Source organism: Dipteris shenzhenensis, chromosome 15 (genome assembly GCF_047967505.1).
Source record: "Dipteris shenzhenensis isolate YYH24624 ecotype China chromosome 15, Dip_SZ_1.0, whole genome shotgun sequence".
Lineage (NCBI taxonomy): Eukaryota > Viridiplantae > Streptophyta > Polypodiopsida > Gleicheniales > Dipteridaceae > Dipteris > Dipteris shenzhenensis.
The window spans coordinates 47,312,072-47,333,719 of NC_141610.1; the positions used below are offsets into that span (position 1 = coordinate 47,312,072).

At 43.8% G+C, this 21,648-nt stretch overlaps 1 protein-coding gene across 1 annotated transcript in view; it reads right to left on the reverse strand.

Annotated features, from left to right (window-relative positions):
- LOC147893906 (K(+) efflux antiporter 2, chloroplastic-like) overlaps positions 1 to 21,648 on the reverse strand; it is a 148,476-nt gene that overhangs the window by 93,460 nt on the left and 33,368 nt on the right. Inside the window, exon 3 of the mRNA XM_087385467.1 lies at positions 6,304 to 6,394. Within this exon, the coding sequence (XP_087241593.1) occupies positions 6,304 to 6,394 (91 nt within the window). The remainder of the gene's footprint in view (positions 1 to 6,303; positions 6,395 to 21,648) is intronic.

A 21,648-nucleotide genomic window follows, 5' to 3' on the forward strand; every position in this document is an offset into this window, starting at 1 on the left:
GTTGCGTCACCTCTGACACCGTGACGAATTCCCGCTCTATCATTCCAGCTACGCTCAAGGCTCATTATCAATCACATAATTAATCGAATGCCTCGCCTTACGGAAGCGCCATCGATCACGGCATCGTCAGCCACTTTGGATCTCCCTCGACGCTGGTCTGTAATTATGCAGCCTTTAGAGTCGTCTACCCTTTTCAAGGCCCTACGCTCCTCTTGGCGTAGGCCAATTATCCGTCAGCGCCTCACGGGCTTCCTGTCGATCTGGTCAACCACCAAGTACCGCTATCAAAGGATCACCCAGGAACCTTCCGCTCTACGACTTGCTGGTGTAGGCCCGCGTCAATCAGTTTGACGCTCACGTCCCTTGATCTCTCCACCTGCTGTCCGTCACAACCCAATGAGTTCTACCCTTACCTTACGCTCTGATACCAAAATGTAAAGCACTATTTCTATTTCCCCTCTCTTGAAGATCACGGGAGTAGCACCATTAATCACCTCCCAGCCAAATCTCACTCAGGCTAACAAGCAGACAGAGATCTACGTTCAATTTTTTTTCATGTGAATCATCTTCTTCTCTTCTCTCACTAGCCTCAGCAAGCCCCAATTCCCTAGATAGATCTAGATGCCACATGTCATCACTATGGGGCCTTCCTAATGCAACATTTCACCCCTCTCTTGGGATGCATTAAATTCCTTGCCCCTAGGCACATCTTTGCACTAGGCCCTTGGTCTTAGATCTACCTAGTCTGGTGCTATCAGCCCTCACCTAGGACCTTGACATTATATCCCTCCCGATCATTTACATGAAGCGCAAACACATATATTACAGAGATAGATCCTTTAAGGGAAATGTCGCTAGTCTGGTGCTATCAGCCCTCACCTAGGACCTTGACATTATATCCCTCCCGATCATTTACATGAAGCGCAAACACATATATTACAGAGATAGATCCTTTAAGGGAAATGTCGACTGATTCTTCCGAGGTCATGCTACCTCGGCTAGAGCGTAACAGGTGTAGTATTGATCTATCATTGACACTAGGTATCAGAATCCAAATTCCAAATGACTCTGGTCTCTGGAGAAAGTTTGTAGCTCTATGTCAATGTAATGTATACAATGTATATCTTTCTAAATGTTTTTGAGTAAAATTAGGGTCACGTATGTTTCAACCCTAGGGACTGAACCATACTCCAATCATACTTCCATACTCGTATGACGTATGCAAATGGTAACGTATGGAAAAAACTATGATTTCAGCACAATACTCAGCAAAGGGTCTTAGTGCACCCTTTGCCTCAGCCCTTTGTGGCTTGGATGAGTTTTTCCCTGTTGGTGTCACTTTGTACCATAGGCACCCGTGAGGCCTCTTGTGGACATTAATCTCTCTCTCTCTCTCTCTCTCCCCCCCCCAACGAACCCTAACCCTAACCCTAACCTCAGGTTTTTTTTCAAACAGCTAACCCTCACCCTAACCTCGAGTTTTTTTCAAACAACATGTAGCCCTAACCCTAACCTCGAGCTGGGCTAAACCCCCAACCCGAGGGTTAGGTTCAGCTAGCGGGTTCTACAGACAGCCAATTATGGACCAGCCTACCCTCTCCTCCAAGTCCCCCTCAACTCCTTCAACCTCCATCTAGACTCGGTACTCTACAATTGCAGCAATGACACCCTCTCCGTATGCACACAATTATCAACAAGAAAGCTCAAAACGACCCATCCTTGGGCAACAGCATCAGATTTTTTATCTACAGCAAGCAGTGAGAGAGCTACGATTGGAACTAGCAGAAGTAAAAGCTCGACTTCACATTCTGGAAGGGCCTGCTAAGCAAGCAATAATTAATGAGGCTGTAAAATCTTGTAAACACTCCTGCCCTACCCTGCAACTAGCCTCTACACTCAAAGATCTTGTTCACATTGAAGTACAAACTGCTAAGAAGGAAGTGATTATAATGCGCTGAAGATTAGAATAGGGGGATTTCCAGAAGATTAGTACAAAGAGGAGGACACTTATAGTGAAATATTGACAAAGATCAAAGCAGGCTTGCCCAACATTGAATGGACAGATGATGATGAGCAGGATGATGACGATTCTAGGCCCGCTTCTATTATGCACTACAAAGGTCAGGCAATCCTTACACTGAAGTCAAAAGATATGTGAATCAAGCTTCTTCGACAACCTTACAAGCTGAAGGGTACCAAAGCATGGATAGCTAAGGAGCTTACACAAGCTCAACTCAAGAATAAGGCAACTGAACTAGCTAAAGTCAGGGCTGCCAGAAAGGATGGAAAATGGACAGTTTACCGTGAAGGCGTAGCCCTAGTCAGAGAGTTTAAAACCAAAAGACTCAGTCTTAAACTGATGTATGGCTGATTACTCTTTCAGACTATTATGGCCCCCTACCACATCGTGAGACTGCCAGATAAATAGAGATACGAGACATCTTTGCAGCTCACAGGACAGCCACCATGGCACCTTAATATGTCTTCTGAGCCCTTATCTGAGACTGAGTCTAGCTATTGGTCACTAGTTATAGACTTGGAGTTTACATGTTTTGTATTTTGTATTTTCATACATTAATACATCTCTCTCTCTCTCTCTCTCTCTCTCTCTCTCTCTCTCTCTCTCTCTCTCTCTCTCTCTCTCTCTCTCTCTCTCTCTCTCGACTAGGTTGTATTGGGCTCTACCTAATGGAGATGCAACGACAAAGAGAGACATTACTACGACATATCAAAGAGCAACAAGATGGGACCACCACACCACAGGGCACTGAGGTAGACCGAGCAACGACACAGAGAGACTCTCTCTCTCTCTCTCCCAGGACTAGGTTTGTATTGGGCTCTACCTGATGGAGATGCGACGACATAGAGAGACGTTACTACGACATATCAGAGAGCAGCAGGATGGGACCACCGCACCACAGGGCACTGAGGTAGACCGAGTGCAGAGACAGGTCACGGATTTTGATGCATTTGACTCAGGTCCATGGCACTCTGGGGTAGAGGAGGAGGAGCTAGCCGACATGAGAGATGTATGGATCGATGGAGAGAGCCGACATAGCACTGCTAGACAAGGGACACAAAGACCGTGCACGACACGACAGGCGACCAGAGCACACACGATCGAGTTTCGACCTATTTCAGCTCTCTTGAGGGGAGATCGATCGAGGCGAGGCGTCACCCTTAACATAGCCCATCGGATCTAGAGATCGAGGAGACCACGCCCTCCACTACCACGAGAGACAGCCCGACAGATGCAGATACGTGAGCTCTTTAGGCAGAGAGCCACTGTCAAAAGATCGAGACAAATAGCGCCCACAAACAGTCGCCAACGCTCCACTGGCTACGCATTAGCACGGCCCATCCCCCCTTGACATTTATACACTACGAGGCCTCATTGTACCGGCACAACCTGGTGGCGTGGATTGATCGACATGTTGATGAGGATTGTGATTATGATGATGATGATGTAATTGCTGATCATATGACTATGTACTACTTAGAACTTAGCATTCAGCATGGATGATGGTCCTCGTTTAGTAGCCCCACCCTTTCTGCTTTCTTGTATCAAGTTTTCTACCGATCTCATAGACCCATTGCTCTTCCTTAGACTATAATAAAGTTTCTTTTTTCATTCTTTCTCCACTCAGCCCTTCGTTAGCCTTCCGCTTAGCTCGTCGCCTGCCCTGGCCATCGTTGCCCGTAGCTCATCCATTCAGTTCCAGCCGTTAGCTGTTAGCCGCCTAGCTCCAACTGTACAACCAAGATAGGAGTAGCCTATACAACCGTACAGTAGGCTTGCCATACAACAGGTTCGCGCAACCAAGGGGAATTCACGCCGTCAGGAGTTCCTTAGCAGAGCATATCTAGCTCCAGGGTTTGGGCTGAGCCCTTAACCCAACCCTGGAGGTTAGTCACAACGGTTTTAGGGGGGGGGGGGGGAGGAGCAAAATAAACATAGGCCACCATGGATGGGGATGCCAAGACACCCATGGCTTTCCCCAAGGTCAAGACTTTTACCTCGACTACGACCAAAGCCTCATACTCCTCCATTGCGGCCCTCCCTTCGTCCCCCCAGTGCATGTTTGCAACGACGCCTTCCTCGTATAATACAAAGAACTATCTACAGCATAAGAGTGGTGAGCATGATAGTCCCACAAGAGCATATCTATTATTTACAACAGGAAATCCCTGAGCTCAAGCTCAAACTTGTAGCTTTAGAAGGGAAAACAAATGCCTGTAGGAAATCATTCACGAAGTATTACAGTTACACAATACAACAGCACCCATGACACAAATGGTAACTACATCCAGGACCTGGTTACAACTCAGCTCAAGTCAATGAAACAGGAAATTACAGCAACACTGGACACTAAAATCAACACGTCGGATGTGTATGTAGAAGTAGAGGAATAGGAAAAAAGGGTGGAAAATACAAGAATCATACGCATAGGGGGGCTACCGGAGGGCTGGTTTGAAGGAAGTCACAAGGAAAAACTGGATAATATCATGAAAATAATCCCACAAATAGAGCGGGAAGCTGCAGATGTACTTCTTGTTGTCCAAAAGGGGAAAATGCAAGAATCATACGCATAGGGGGGCTACCGGAGGGCTGGTCTGAAGGAAGTCACAAGGAAATTTTGGATAATATCATGAAAAGAAACCCACAAATAGAGTGGGAAGCTGCAGATGTACTTGCTTTTATCTGTGGAGACTCTAACAACTCCCCTACCACTACTAATAATACCAATGATCGCTCCCATATGCTAAGACAGGAACAAGATGCATGGTCCTATATGGCTGATTCGTTGCATGCTTGTGATCTATGGCGACAACTTGTGCAAGAATGCTTTTATCTCTCGAGACTTTATCAACTCCCCTACCACTACTGATAGTACTACTCATTGTTCTCATATGTTGAGACGGGAACAAGATGCATGGTTCCATATGGCTGATTTGTTGCGCGCTTGTGATCTATGGCGACAACTTATGCTTGATAATGACTGGTACACATTTCATCATAATGCATTCACCCACTATTGGGCTTGCTTAGATCGGTGGTATATGCTTCATGCAAGGCAGTTTGATAATTTCACTTGTGATATGAGTGTGGATTATGCTTTGAGGTTATCATATCAATTTCCCGTCTTCATGACCTTGGGCTTTGGCTTGCCAGTGAATGATGTGCCGTTACCGTTCAAAAGAGTTTTATTGGTGAATAATTCCTATTTACAGCACTACTCCTTTTCAGTCATGGTTAAGGGTCTCATTACCAGGCCCTACACTCTTTCGTAGATGTGGATTTGGCTTGGAATCAATTTTCTTCAGGAATGCAGATTTTGATTAAAGAGTAAGGTAATTGTTATCTGGGTAATTTACGGAGTATAGTGACTGATGCAAAGGTTCAGATTCAACATTTTACTACAGCGGTGCAGCAGCGCAGATTGTCCTCCAGTGAGCAAGTTGATCTTCATACTGCTCTTAATTGTTTGGCTCAAAACGATCAAAGGAAATTAAGGAAATGGCAGCTCTGCTCCCACCAAAAAGCCATGCAGGATATTGACTCTTCATCTAAATACTTCTCGCATTGTGTATTGCGTCGAGATGGTTCTTGGATAATAAACAATCAGTAGCTTGATGAGGTGGTTCAACATTATTTCGCAGATTTGTTTGCTACCCCTCTGCCCTATTCATCTGCTTAGCTTGCAGATACCAATACCAACAACTATGCAATAGTCCCACTAGTTTGGATTCCAAATTTTCAATCCGTTTTGGTTTTCAACAAATCAAAAAAAAGTTATGGAGTGTGCCCTCAAATTGGTATGCATCACTTTAGCACAACATTGAAGGCCCATTAACCCATGCCTAATGTTCTCATTTAGGCGTGTCCTTGGGTTGAGGAGAAGCTTTGAAGAGTATTCATTGAGAGAGAGAGAGAGAGAGAGAGAGAGAGAGAGTGCACACATGGTTTACAATAGGCACTGGAGCTGCTGTTGGCTAAAGATCTGGCTTAAAGGAGTATAGACTTGCAGGATAGTGTTAATTAAAATGCCTGATGCAAGGATCTGTGGCTCAAATCTCATATTTATCTCTTTCAAGTGCATTTTGTGGCAGCATGCTTCCCTTACAATTGCTCTTGGTTATCAGAAAGAAAGCAGAGAAAAGAGCAAAAATAGAAAGAAGGGGCAAGGAAAGGGAGAGGAAGTGCAAGAAGGGATTTAATGGTCGGGCGACTGGCGGAAAAGAAAAAGAGAGGGGGGAGGGGGGCAGGCGAGCACAGAATCTTGACACTGAGATTAGACTCACCACCAGGAAGCTTCTGAAAAATAGGTACAAAAATGACACTTGCCAGAAGTAGCCACAAGACGTCAAAAAGAGATGCCTCCTCTTCGTTGACCTGCAAACAAACACCCGGTCGTTACAACAGTCCAAACTTAAGCATTTACAAACACTTAAATTGAAGCACCCACCACTCCCCCTCCACCCCCCCGCAAAAATAATAATAATAATAATAATAAGTGAAACTCACTAGAAGGAGAAGTAGAAATGCCATTACATGTGACATGGAGAGATTATTCCCTACCCAAATAGACTCCCATTGCTGAAATTGAATTGTCCACCACTTGCAAATACTTCTTACAATTAAAATAATGAGATCGATTCTCAAACAATTATTAAATTGGAACACAAAGCTGCAACTTGAAGTTAAGGCAAATACATAATATTGGCTCCATTGCCAAATAAACAAATATATTCTCCAAGGCCATCATGAGATTAGAGGTCATTGCGTAAGACTCAAATTTCCCCTTTGACTATTATGTGGCAACCTTAGCATCATACTCTGGCCTTTTTCACACTGTATCTGAAGGTTGTAGAGTGCATTCATCAGCTGAGATAACTCACCTCAGACACAAACAAATGCGTTGGATATGTTTCAGAGTCATCAGATCCAATGCATGAAAGAAAATAGCATCATCGGAGAGACTTTCAGACATATCCAACTTCCTTTGCACCACTTGACTCCAGACTCAGCTTGCTCCTCAAGAGACTGTTGGAAAGGTCACCTCCCCATCTGTAAGCCCCCATATGAGGAGAGCATGGGGGGGTGAATCTAGGGTTTGAGAGACTGACACATGAGCAGCAGCATGGCTGCCATGTGGGCAAGAATCAAAGAGAGGAAGGTATCCCAGACAGATGGCGCCTACATGGCATTCCAAGTGGAGAGGGTAGTGGGCAGGGTCATAGCCTGCAAACAAGCACGGGACATGGTGACACATGGCAGGTGGCATCAGTGAAGGTACGGCTGCAGTACGGCAGCATGACGGAGCTGTTGGAGCAGGTTCTGAGGGCTGGAACAGGCCTGAGCAAAGGCAGGACCAGCAGGACAGAAGAGACAGAGGTGGAGGCTATGGTGAGCCAGCAACTGGCCATAGATGTGCCCAAGGGTCGGGCCCCAGCAGGACAGAAGAGACAGAGGTGGAGGCTATGGTGAGCCAGCAACTGGCCATAGATGTGCCCAAGGGTCGGGCCCAATACGGGCTGCCCTTGGGGCCTGACAGCAGCCCAAAAGGGCCTGGCAGAGGCCCTTATATGGGGCTTGGAAAGCAGCCAACCAGTCGGTTGGTTAGGGCTGCAAGCCAACCAGCCAGTCAGCCCATTTAGGGATGGCTGGTCGGTCAAATTGACAAGGGGCTCAGTCCCTATAAAAGGAGGGCCTCCAGCCCCCATTCATTATCACTTGGAGCAGCCTTTGAGGAGCAGAAAGGAGTAGCACCAGCAGCAGCAGTTGGGCCTCATCCTGGAGGTGAACCTGGCTGGAGACCTGGAGACTTAGCTCACTCAAAGGGCTGCCCACTATGACGATAAGCGAACGTATTATCAGAAACCCATCAGAAACCCATCAACCTATGTCTATTACTCATCACGGGTGCAGGCACAGAATAATTCCACCAAGCCGATTCATGGTAGCAAGCTCTCTCAAACATCATTCGCAAGTGAAAGCTCCTACATGCTAATCCACAAAGCCCCAATTCCCTAGATGGATCTAGTCTGCCACATGACTTCATTCTAGGGTACCTCTTAAATGCACCTTTTCTACCCCTCTTGGGATATCAATTAATTCACTTGCCCCTAGGCGCTTTCACCCACTTAATGCATTTAAGACCCATAGCCTTAGATCCATCTAGTCAGTGCCTTGTCACCCTCATCAAGGACCTTGGCATTAACCCTTTGACCATTTACATGAAGCCAAAATAAATATAATACAAACATTGATCCTTTAAAGGAAAATGTCCGCTCACCCTTCCGAGGTCATGTTACCTCAACTTGAGCGTAACATTCATGTTGGCTATGGCAAGCAATGGAAGCTCAAAAAATGGAGGCAAAAAGGAGAAAAACGGGATGCTGTGATAGATTGCTGCAAAACTGAGAGTGGAGGCTCAAGGGAGAGCCAACATAACAAAACCCTAAGGCTAACTATCCTAACTGGACTAAGTGTCCTAACTGACCTAGGTGGTACATGTACTAATTGTACCAATAGTCCTAACTGACTATAACTAGGCCTACAAGACACATACCAAGGAATAAGTGGCACCTATGGATAGCCCATAGAATGGCCTACAAACTGCCTCCATGGTATGGGCTGAAGTATCCTAGACATGGCTCAAGATACCTAAATATCTAATGTCATGGTTGCACATGTTCGTCCTTTAGGGATATGTTGGTAAACTGAAAGGAAAGCATGGAGTGAACACAAACTGAGAATTCTTGCTTATGGAATGAAGAAAGGTGAGGTCCTTAAGTAGGCACCACTTACATGATCATTGACATCACTGATGACCTCTGAGCTCCACAATCATCTCCTCAATCTGCTCCTAGATTCTCTCAATCATCCTATGTGGCTTCTACCACCACCTAATAGTGCTTATGGGCACCTAACTGTGCCTCTAGCACACACACATAGAAACCAAGATGTGCCTGGGGCATACACCTTGAGATATCCCATCATACCCCCCTCAAGGGAATGCCTCAGGCTATGTCAAGGATACATCTAGTCTCATAGTTTCTCATGCCATCTCATGGTCGTCAAGGATAAATCTATGGCTAGGTTCTCATGCTAGCAAAGGGTTCCCAAGGGAGTGAAGTAAACAAAAGGGATACAAAAGACCTTCCAATGGTTATCTCCCCTGCATGTACATGCACACAATGTCTACAGGAGGTACCATGGAGCAAAAACACATACACATGGCCTACATCATATGGTGACCAAAGGTGTTTACAAAACACACAATAGTTTATTTCATTCATTTTGGAGGACTATCCAGGCTGAGTACCTTGACTCAAAAAAAAGAGAGATCTGGAGCATACATGAAGATGATTTAAAAAGCATAATCTTCATAGGATGCCTCATCTTGTGGAGGCACATCAACTGAAAGTAGATTGGCAGTTTCTGACTTTGAAGTTGCTTCCTTTTATGCTCTACAAAACTTTTCATGATGATTGTTTTTGCCACAATGTTTGCATGGATTGATCTTGAAGCAGTCTCTTGAGAGGTGATTAGTCTTCCCATAATGATTGCAAGGTGAAAACTTGTCCTTCTAAATTTTTATGGCATAGGCTATGTCATTGCCTTTCCGGAGTTCCATATGCCTTTCTTCTTCTTGAAGAGCAGAGATAAGACCTTCAAGATTAGGATTAGGAAGATTTTTTAAAGTGGTAACAACATGATCATAATCTTCAGGCATACTCTTGAGCAACACTGCCATTGCATCATCTGTAGTGATAGGAGAGTTGATAGAAGCAAGTTGAGTCATGAGACTCCACATGTAATTGACATGGGTAGCCAAAGGAGTGCCACTAACCATCTTCAATTCAAAGAAAGCAATCTTAAGTGACAATTTTGAGATGTGAGAGCTAGCACCAAAAATAATGTCAAGCTTCTGCCAAGCTTCTAAAGGAGACTCTAAGTCAGAGATGTGATGGATATAGTCATCTCCTAAGGCAAGAGCAATGATGCCATAGGCTTTCTCCTCTCTAGCAGGATCTCTTGCCAGGTGTGTCGGAGCTGAGGATTCTCCAGCATTGGAGGCTGTTGAAGAAGAAATTGAAGCCGGTTTGACAAGCCCCCCGAGGTTTTCCCTCATCAATGCAAATTCAACCTTCATCTGCCATGTGAGAAAGCCCTTACCATTGAACTTATCCATATTCAAGATGGTAGCCATGAGAGGGTCTAACCCAGAATGGGCAGTGTCTACTCTCTTACAAGGCTAGAAAGAGTTGAAGAGCTTCAAAATACAAGCATTTAGAGTAGCAAAGGCTTGCAACCAAAATCCATACTACAAATCAATGATGTTTTCACTTGCATGCTTCATAGAGGTGACTAAATGAAAGTATTCCAAGCAAATCCAAGTATAGCAACTTAAAAGAAAGTTGTAGCCACAGTTGTACTGATGCTTTTCAAAACTTTAAAACCTCAGAAATGCTAAAGTAGCATCTAATGTAGCATCACGCTCACAACCTTGTCAAAACTGTCCAAAACAGAGGCCTGAACTTGGAGGGCTTGTATCTCACTCTTCCAAGCAAAGAAAAGAGGGCTTTCTGAAGCAAAAGAAAGCTCATATACCAGAGAAGACCCAGCACAGAGGTTGGGCGAAATGGCGCGCGGTATTGCCCGGGGGAGTTGCTGCAGGCTGAACCTATGTTTTGACATTTTCTCCTTCGTTACTGAACCAAATGGGCTGCAAAGTGACTCAAAATGTTCATCTTGAGGTCGCCCATCTACTACTAAGAGGGCTCGAGCAATGGTGCAGCAGGCAAGGAGTATTTTGCAACAGAAGAATGACAAAAAAATGCGCTGTTTGGAGAATGGCAGCCAGCAGAGACATTTTTTTTTCAATTGCTTGCAGGTGGAAGTTCGCCCAAACGAGGGGTATCTCCAGCAAGAAGGGCTTGGAGAATGGCGGAGAACTGAGGGAGAACAAGCTTTAGCAAGATTTGGGAAGAAATGGTGAAGATGGAGAAGAAGAAGATGGAGAAGAAGAAGATGATGTGGCACAAGTGGGCTCAAGGAGGATCAAAGTGCTCTGATACCATGTTGGTAAACTGAAAGGAAAGCATGGAGTGAACACAAACTGAGAATTCTTGCTTATGGAATGAAGAAAGGTGAGGTCCTTAAGTAGGCACCTCTTACATGATCATTGACATCACTGATGACCTCTAAGCTCCACAATCATCTCCTCAATCTGCTCCTAGATTCTCTCAGTCATCCTATGTGGCTTCTACCACCACCTAACACTGCTTATGGGCACCTAACTGTGCCTCTAGCACACACACATAGAAACCAAGGTGTGCCTGAGGCATACACCTTGAGATATCCCATCAGGATATAGCAACCTATGACTGTACAGAGTACAACAGATCAAGTTACAAAAGATACTATGTTTAAAGCTTGCCGAAAAGCCTCAAACTTAGGTCGAGTTAGAGCCTTCGTAAAAAGATCTGCCAAGTTGTCTTCAGTGGGAACATAAGACAACTCATTATCACCTACTGATAATCTCTCTCTGACATAGTGATAGTAGTCAACCTCAATATGCTTTGTGTGAGCATGAAAACTGGATTCCGTGCAACAGTCAAAGCACTCTGACTATCAGTTAAGATGGTAGGAGCAATCTGACATGCACAAAGATCTACAAGTAGCTTCCGAAGCCAAACACACTCCACTTTAGCTGTAAAAGCTGCTCTGTACTCAGCTTCACAGCTAGAAGTAGCAACTGTACTTTGCTTCTTGCTGAACCAAGAAACACATGAAGTACCAAGCATAAAACAGTTGCCACTATGTGACACACGAGTGTCTGAACAACCAGCCCAATCACTATCACTAAATCCATGCATGGTAAGTGAAGTATCAGCCCCATAAAAAATACCTAAATGATGAGTGCCGTTGGGATATCTGAAAACACGCTTCATGGCATGCCAATAGTGCATAGATGGGCTGTGCATATATCTGCTCAATTGTGAGACAGCATACTATAGATCAGGTCTCGTATTCCATAGGTAAATCAAACAACCAACTGCCTGCTGATAAAGAAGGACATCACATGTACCGCTGCCATCCTCAGAAGAGAAGTGAAAACCAGGCTCTAATGGTGTGGATACTGGCTTGCAATCCTCAAACTGAAAACGCTGCAAAAGCTGTCCAATGTACTTCAATTGTGACATCAAAATTCCGCCCTCACTACTAGCAAATTGGATGCCCAGAGAGTAGTGCAAAAGACAAAGATTAGGCATAGCAAATGTCTGCTGCAAATCAAGTTTAAAATCTGCAATTTGCTAAGAATGTGTCCCAGGCACAAGGATATCATCCACATAAAGGACTAAAATCAGCAAATCTGTCCCACGCTTGCAAAATGTTAAGGGTAGCCTCCGTAGGGCTATTCTGAAAGCCACGTGTGAGCAAATGAGTATGAATCCTTGAATTCCAAGCCCGAGGACTCTGCTTCACGGCATGCCAATGGTGCATAGATGGGCTGAGCATATATCTGCTCAACTGTGAGACAGCATATTGTAGATCACGTCTCGTATGCCATAGGTAAATCAAATAACCAATTGCCTGCTGGTAGAGAGTGACATCACATGTACTGCTGCCATCCTCAAAAGAGAAGTGAAAACCAGGCTCTAATGGTGTGGATACTTGCTTGCAATCCTCAAATTGAAAACGCTCCAAAAGCTGTCCAATGTACTTGATTGTGACATCAAAATTCCCCCCTCACTACTAGCAAATTGGATGCCTAGAGAGTAGTGCAAAAGACAAAGATCAGACATAGCTATCGTACCCATCTTTCGATCGATTGGTTTACGATTTTTATGAAGGCATTTTACCAACAACTGAAGAAAGCGGCCAAAGGCTGTCGACGAACTCGTCCACCTTTTGAGTGTCGCTAATCTCGGTCATTAGAGCACTCTCTAATACCGTGAAACTCATATTATGCATAATGCGTGACAATGCATCAGCAATTTTATTATCCTTCTTCGGTACCGAATCGTCAAGTTAGCCCACCTAGCTTGGCGACCTCTCAAGTCAGGTTGTTTACAAAAATGTTTCAGAGTATCATGATCAACATCAACATAAAACTCTGATCCATATAAATAATGTCTCCATGTTTTCAAAGCATGGACAAGAGCATACAACTGTAATTCATGAGTTGGCTAATTTCGTTGAGAGGGAGAAAGTTTCTTGCTTTCATAGGCTATTGGCCTTCCCTCATAGAGGAGAACTTCAATAAAAACCAGTGTCTGGGGATCAACTATTTTTAACACCGATCTTGAGACCACAGCTTGTTTTATGGTGTTGAAACTTTCATGTTGATTCTGTCCCCATATAAAAGGTACTTTATTTAAGGTCATATCAGTCAACGGCGATACTATTTCGGAATATCCTTTGATATGCCTTCGATAAAATTAGACAAATCCCAAGAATGATCGCAAAGTAGTCAAACTCTAAGGGATAGGCTAAGTCAGTATCGCAGCCACTTTCTTTGGATCCATTTCTACCCCATCAAGAGTAACAATAAATATTAAAAATAAGACCATACACAGTACAGTTTTCTTTTTATTTACATAGAGACTGGCTTTCCTCAAAGTATTGAACACTATTATTAAGTGTTCGTGATGCTCAGCAATACTTTTACTGAAAACAAGAATGTCGTCAATAAAATGTACTACAAACTTTTCCATATACATGCATAGTAAATCGTTCATAAGCATGACGAATGTAGCAGGAGCATTAGTAAGTCCAAACGGCATTATCAAAAACTCATAATGTCCAAACATGTTTCTAAAAGCGGTTTTATGCACATCCTTGGCTCTAATACAGATCTAAGGGTAGCCACGCTTAAGATCTATCTTGCTGAAAATTATGGCCCCATGCAATGCATCTAGCAAATCATCGATCCGAGCCATCGGATACCTGTGCTTAACAGTGATATTATTCAATGCTTTGTGATCTATACAAAGGTAAACATCGAAGCAAAGGGTGACAAACTGGATTGAATTTGCCTCAGGCTAAGTCTTCCAGTTGTCTTCGCACCACTGCTTCTTCAATAAAACTTAACCTATAGGGAGGTCTATTTACACGTTCTGTCCCCGGGATTAGTTCAATCTTATGCTAAACATTCCGCTCTTGAGGTAACTCATCCCTAAAACAATCAAAGAACTCCTATGCTATTTAATCAGCCAACTTGGCCATCTCCCCATCTTGGGTAACATCAGTGCTAGCCGAAGGACCATCATCGGCTCTACCGATGCTATACAAAGAAACAAAAACTCTTCTTGACCATTTCGAACTTCCATTACGGAAACCAATGGTCCTTGAGATATATCTTTTTGACCTCGTAAGACATATAGCACATCATTCATCTTGAACTGATAAATGTGCTTTTTCCTATCTATGGCTGAATTCTTCCTAGAATGCCAAGCCTTACCCAAGGCTATATCTGCGTGAGCAAGTTTTGTCATTTTAAAATCAAGCTTCTCTGCATAGTCCTCAATTCGAAGTTCTAACTGGGTAACCCTTTGGTCCCATACTTCAGTTAAACTTTTGTCTGCCATTCTGACTATACATGCATAGTCAGATGGGCTAGTCTTTCTTTAATTTCAACCTCTTTACAAGCTTAAAGTTAATTACATTGTGCATTGACGCTGAGTCAAAAACACAATGACGTCATGATTAACAACTTGCCCCTTCATCTTAATTAACTCGGTATCGTAAAAGGTTGAATATCCCATTGATGTGGGCTTTGATAAGATATTATCAAGTGCATTGTTTACTAGCTTAGCAACATATACACATAACAAAACAGGTACTGATTTTTAAGAAGATCCCGCCAGCTGAATCTGCATCTGCTCTACTCTAGGACTTACCTCCATTACCAAGTCGCATTCTGAGATCACCATCTCAGCTATCCAACGATTCTGTTTCGTGGACAATCTTTCCATTGATGAGGCTAAAGGCATCCAAAACATAAGCCTTCTCTCCCTTTTTCTCTTTGCTCTGGGTTCAAAGAAGACTTCGACCAAGCCCGGGCTGCCATTGGTGTTACTTTTCTTTTCACTCTAATGGTGGTACTTGGTTTAGAAGGAGTCTCAACTGGCTTCGCCTGCTTGGTTTGGCCACTAGGATGTGAGGCACTTCCTTTGCTAATCCACTTCTTCTTAACACTAGTTTGGTAGCATAACATGACATAAAAGTGTCATTTTAAGGTTTTGGCAAAAAAATCACAACTTGTCGTAGATGTATTTTTTGGTGATTTCCTCTCTTGAGCTTAAGGTAGACTCATAGGACTATTATCTAAAAATATAAAGAGCACAAAACACTATTACATGTGATTACAAAACGCTAAAAAATGTATGGTAACACACTCTTTCACCCAGACAGTACTCAGATTTGAAACTTTATCTAGCATGCCCGAAAATAAAATTGATTTCAAGGAGCTAGCATTTTTTACAAAGTGTTTCTAAGTATGCCAAACAACTAAGAAATGACAAAAATTTATTTTAAAAGCATTTTGGCAAGATTAATTTATCAATTAACAAGAGTGGTTAGCCTAGCAGGTTACATTATAAGTTGCATTTCATAAAGAAACATCTTTATATACTACACATAATAGCCACAAAGAGTCAAAAGGGAAAGTCACCACATCACAATAAAGGCTAAAACTAAAAGAGATTAGGTGCTCCTAATGTCAACTACCAAAACAAGTTTCGCATTAAATCTCACTTTTGTAGTTTTGAATTATCACGTATATAAGTATTCTGCATATAACTTTTTTATATTGGTATCACTCATTCATGATTAGAGACACTCTATAAGTATAATTTAAATGTATGAAGGTTCTTATGATATCCTTTAACCCTTGTATCTTGAATTTAGCGTGAATTATAGCATAAGGAACAATCAATATACGATTTGAATTTGGTGTTCTACATGACAATAGGTCCCCTAAGAACTCAAGCTACTCCATAGTATCCTATTGAAGACATATACAAAGTATGGTTGATTTTGGAACTTGTTAGACATGTCAAATAATTTGTAGAAGATCAATTTTTGCCTCACCATCAACATTCACTAAAATTACATTTAAGGCCATAGACCATAATGAATATAATTATCTAGCCTTAAGGAAATACAAACATATGTATTACAGCTATTTTTAGACTCTAGGATTTACAAACTCTAAGCAAACTCATTTTAAGTAGCAAGTATGGCCATTTTATCGAAAACCTAAGAAAACAGCTTGAAATGTCGGTGTTAGGTCGACCTTAAAACTTTAGGTAGAACTCAAAGTAATAGGTGCAAGTTTCGATCCATAATAATTCCAAGTTTTTTCAGCATATTTGCTATTATGCCAAATAATCAAAACCCCAAAATACCTTATCGATGCTTTTGAATAATTCTAGAAAGTTGCTAAATTGATAGGACATAAAAGTGTCACAAGACATTTTTATGTCCTTCTAGTCCTTCTACCAAACTAGTGCTAAACCCAGTTTTCTTCGGATACTTGTACCAAGTCCCAACCTGCACAAACCCACTTGGTCTATTTCCTTTGGCATCCTCATAGTTCAAGGCTATGGCAATTGCTTCATCTAGCGTTTTCGCATACTTAGCCCGAACTTCCATCTTGATCCAATCATTTAAATCTTTTACCTACATCGACTGAGGTAGAGGTTCATAAATTTTCATTACACTTTTTCTGAACTTATCAGTGTATTCAACCATTGATAAATTTCTCTAACGAAGGTTTCGACCGATCCCAAGCTCGGGATGCTTTGTCAGGAGGTAAGCAGTGTTTTCTAAATTCTTTTTTAAACCCCTCCCAAGTAGTGGATGCCACTCCATTTTTCTATTGTTTTATCCACCATCTATCCGCTGCCTCATTAAACATGTGGATGGCCTTGCGGATTTTTTTCACATCATTTCTGATTTCACAAATGGCGAAGGCCTCATCCCATTTGTGTAACCAGGTCTCTATGATATCGGAACTTTAGTCAAACATTCCACCAGAATACTTATCTGGCCTATAATTGGCAATATTAGGTACCTTAGCCCTCCTAGGCTTGACCGTATGAACACTGGTTTCAGGCTCCATTGGAGCTTTATCTTTCTCTTCATGAGATGGTCTAGTAGACATACTATGAACTATTTTTTTAAGCTTGGATTGCCCTACATTTGCTTGCAATTGTTGAGCTAAGATCTGTTGCAACGCATCCTCCAATAATGCAATTCTACCAGACAGTGTATGGCTTGCTGGACGCAACACCTGCGGGATCGACCGGACTCCCGATTCTACGGGGTCCACCCTAGAAGCTTCTTCTTCAACTACCATTTAAGTCGACAAGTACGCAATCGGAAGATACCCACGGTGTTGGTTGCATGGCATGGTTTTGGGAAGTGTTCCCATACTTTATCATTGAGGACGTTGATGCCTGAAGAGGGAAGGAATTATAGGCCATTCTATGGGCTTTCCATAGGTGCCACTTATTCCTTGGTATGTGCCTTGTAGGCCTAGTTATAGTCAGTTAGGACTATTGGTATAGTTAGTACATGTACCACCTAGGTCAACTAGGACACTTAGTCCAGTTAGGATAGTTAGTCCTAGGTTTTTGTTATGTTGGCTCTCCCTTGAGCCTCCACTCTCAGTTTTAGCAATCTATTACAGCATCTCGTTTTTCTCCTTCTTGCCTCCATTTTTGAGCTTCCATTGCTTGCCATAGCCAACACTGGTATCAGAGCAAGTCGGGAATCCATTCTCTCAGCAATTGACAGCTTTCCCAAGCTGTTTGGCAGCGTATTGAGCCCTCATTCCTGCTGGTCTTGCTGGTTTCTACACACCCGAGAGTGTTTGAGGCCTCTCCAAGCACTTCTGTCACAAAAACCTTCTTTTCGACGCACGAAGATCCCACTTTGGAGCAACCACCGCGAAGGGAGCTGCGTTTCGGAGCATCTTCCAGCCTGCTGCAGCAAATTTGTTCACAAGTGTGAGATTATTGTTGCAGTACGGAATCCGTACAAGTGTACGGCCTGAAGTACGTAATCCGTACACATGTACGGACACATTCAAGCTAGGCGCAGTGCTGTACGGAGCATTTGTAGACTGTACGAACCTGTTGCACTCACTAGTGTGACCTGTACGGTTGATTTTGAGACTGTATGGATCATTTAATGCTGTCGCCTTGCTGTACAGTCTGCCTCGGGGTGCGTGCCATCCAACTTGAAGCTTTTCTAGCACTTTGGAACGGTCTCGAGCTGCATGCCGGCTGTTGGAGCCTTTTGGAGCTTGTTGAAGTGATATGGAGTCCACTCCTTGAGCCCATTCTTCCTCCTTTGGCATCCCTTTGCCTCGGGCTGTGAGTTCCCCTCCATTGGATCTCTTTCTCTCCATTTCTAAGTGCTCTCCTCCTCGTGGGAGCACTTTCTTTTGCTGTAATTTTCATTTCCAGACCTCATTTTCTCACATTCAAAGCCTTTCGCTGCTGTCCTTTTGGGCTACATCATTGGGTAAGCTGTTGTTGCATTGGTTCTTTCCAATTTCTGCTTCATTTGCATTTTGGAAAGGCCCCGTGTTGCCTTGGAAGGCCTCGTGTTGCCTTTTGGGGATTTTTCTTGCAACAGGTACACCTTGGGACAGCAGAGTCTCTTGCAGGCATAAGCTTTGAAGCTTGGGCATAATTTTGTTACTTGATTCTGAGAGGTTACCTTTCTCTCATTTGCTTTGACAGTTGGTGCATTTGTCGTGAATTTCAGCACCATGTCTAGCGGCAAAGATGATTTGTTTGGGATGCTTGGGGCTGATGACAAGCTCGATGGCACCAATTATCCCATGTGGTCATACATGATGGACATGTTTTGGTTGCCAAGAATCTATGGCATATTGTTTCAGGTTCTGAGGCCAGGCCTACATGTACTGCCACTTCTGGTGCTGCACCTAGTGCCTTGGGTTCTTCTTCAAGTGATGGTTCTAATGCTACTTCCAGAACACCTACAGCTCCTACTATAGGTACTTTTGCCTCCTACACAAGAACAGATTCAGTGGGATGGTCGTGATGCCAAACCACATGCCTTGATTGCTCTTTCAGTGAAACGGGTTATTTGTTAGAAATGACCCAATAGAGGGTACGCACAGCGGAAGACTGATAGTATTGCCCAGGAGCTCACACAGTGTGGTGTGGGGTGTGGAATCACAAACTTCTTAACTTAATGTGCATAGATGTGCAAGACAATAATAGACAATGCTTAGAGACAAATATAGAAGCAACACTTTATATTTCCGTCCGTCCACAAAGTAGGACAGGATACAATACCAAAAGGTTCTCCTACTAGAAGCACTTCTACATCTCTGAGGCCACGTGCTCCACCTCGAGCGTATGTAGACTCTCTGTCCAGAATGTTCTTCTCCACCTTACTGCCTGTGAATCAGCCTAGGTGGGCAGCACCTTGCTGAGCTAGGTCTGCAACTGTCCAGCCTCTATGTCCTCCTGGATGTAGGCTCATAGGCTGCTGGTCTACTGCTCCTGCCCCTCCCTGAAGTGCTGCTCCAGAAGATGTAAAGTGAGGGCTGAATGCCCTCCTTATATAGGCCTAAGGCCTAGCAGACCCAAATTGGCTGACTGCTGGTCGGTTCATTACTCCCCCCCCCCCACCGACTTGGGTCCTCCAAAAACGGGGCACAAAGGCCCTTTATTATGTGCAGGGTCCAGCCCCTTTGTGCAGCCCATAGCAGACCTGGTTGGCTGGCTCTAACCAGCCCAACCAGGCCCCAATGATGCCGACCAAACTGCTGCTGGTTGCCCCTCCTTGCTGTGCCACGTGCAGGGTCTGTTGCAGGTCCACAATCTGCCCACAAGCCTCGCCATAAGGTCCGCCAACCAGGTGCCTGTTTCCAAGCCTTTTTTCCAGGCCCATGGCCTCCTCCATGGTCACGTAATGCAGGCGCCTACACCCTCTGCTCATCCCGCTTCTGTCCTGGTCGTTTCCAGCCCTGAGGACCTGTGTCCTGGTTCCGTACAGCCACCAGAAGGCAGCCGTACACCTCCTTACAGATGCTGATGTCAGCGTGATCTGTCCCGCACTGTTCCATGCTGTTTTCCTCAGCAGATCTGGTCCTGTCAGTTGCTGGGAGCCACATGGCTGTCTTGTACCACTGCTTCACTTCATACATGCCCCAAACCTCCAGGTATGTTTCCTTATGCTGCACACATGACAGCTCATGTGCTGCCCATGTGACAGCCCCATTCTCTGCCCATGTGGCAGTCTATACATCCCTAGGTCCACCCCCCCCCATGCTCTCCTCATTTGGGGGCTTATAGATGGGGAGGTGACCTTTCCAACATTATTATCCCTCATATCCGGTCTTGCAAGACAGCTAAGCAAGCATGGGATCATCTTGCATCTTTGTATCAGGTGCGGAATGAGGCGAGGGTTTTGCCTATCTCCGCAAGCAGTTGAAAGATTTGAAGCTTGAAGAGGGTGGTAACATGGATGCCTATCTCACTAATGTGAAGGATTTGAAAGAGCAGCTGGCCAACATTGATGAGATTATACCTGATTCTCAGCTTGTTTCTAATACCCTTGATGGGTTGCTTGATGCATATCAAGGCTTTGCTACTACATTGGGGTTGGTTGTGGAGGTAATGCCAATCATTTCTCATTTAACCAACTGGTTGCTCTTCTTCTTCAGGAGGAGCAAAGTCGTGCAAATCGCAATGCTTCTATGGCTAGTGATCAAGCATTTGCTGCCCATCACAAACACAAAGGTAAAGGCAAGGTTTCAGCTGGAAAACCCTCTCATTCCCATGCTGATCATTCACATGGTGCCTCTTCTTCAAGGGATAATAACAAGAAGAAGAGATGTAATTATTGCAAGAAACCTGGGCATGATATTTCTGAATGAAGGAAGCGCATTGCATGTGAAAAGAAGAAGAAAGAGTCTGGTCTTGCAGTATCTGGTTCTTCTAGTGCAGAAGATCGACATGAATCCGCTAATTTCGCACAAGACCAGCATTGGGCTTTCTTGGTTACATGTCAGTATAATCTTGACATTCATGATGCTTGTATGGCAGTTTTTCGATAGTTTTTTACTACATTTCTTGTTCTGCTGTTGCAATACGGACCGCCGCACATTGCTGAACTAAACAGTTTTGAAATGGGTTATTATCCCTCATATCCGGTCTTGCAATACAGCCAAGCAAGCATGGGATCGGCTTGCATCTTTGTATCAGGTGCCGAATGAGGCGAGGGTTGCCTATCTCCGCAAGCAGTTGAAAGACTTAAAGCTTGAAGAGGGTGGAAACATGGATGCCTATCCCACTAATGTGAAGGATTTGAAAGAGCAATTGGCCAACATTGATGAGATGGGTTGCCTTGTTCTTAGCTTGCTTCTAATACCCTTGATGGGTTGCCTTATTCTTATCAAGGCTTTGCTACTACCTTGAGGTTGGTTGCAGGTGGTGATGCCAATCATTTCTCATTTGACCAACTCATTGCTCTTCTTCTTCAGGAGGAGCAAAGTCGTGCGAATCGCAAAGCTTCTATGGCTAGTGATCAAGCTTTTGCTGCCCATCACAAACATAAAGGTAAAGGCAAGGTTTTAGCTAGAAAAC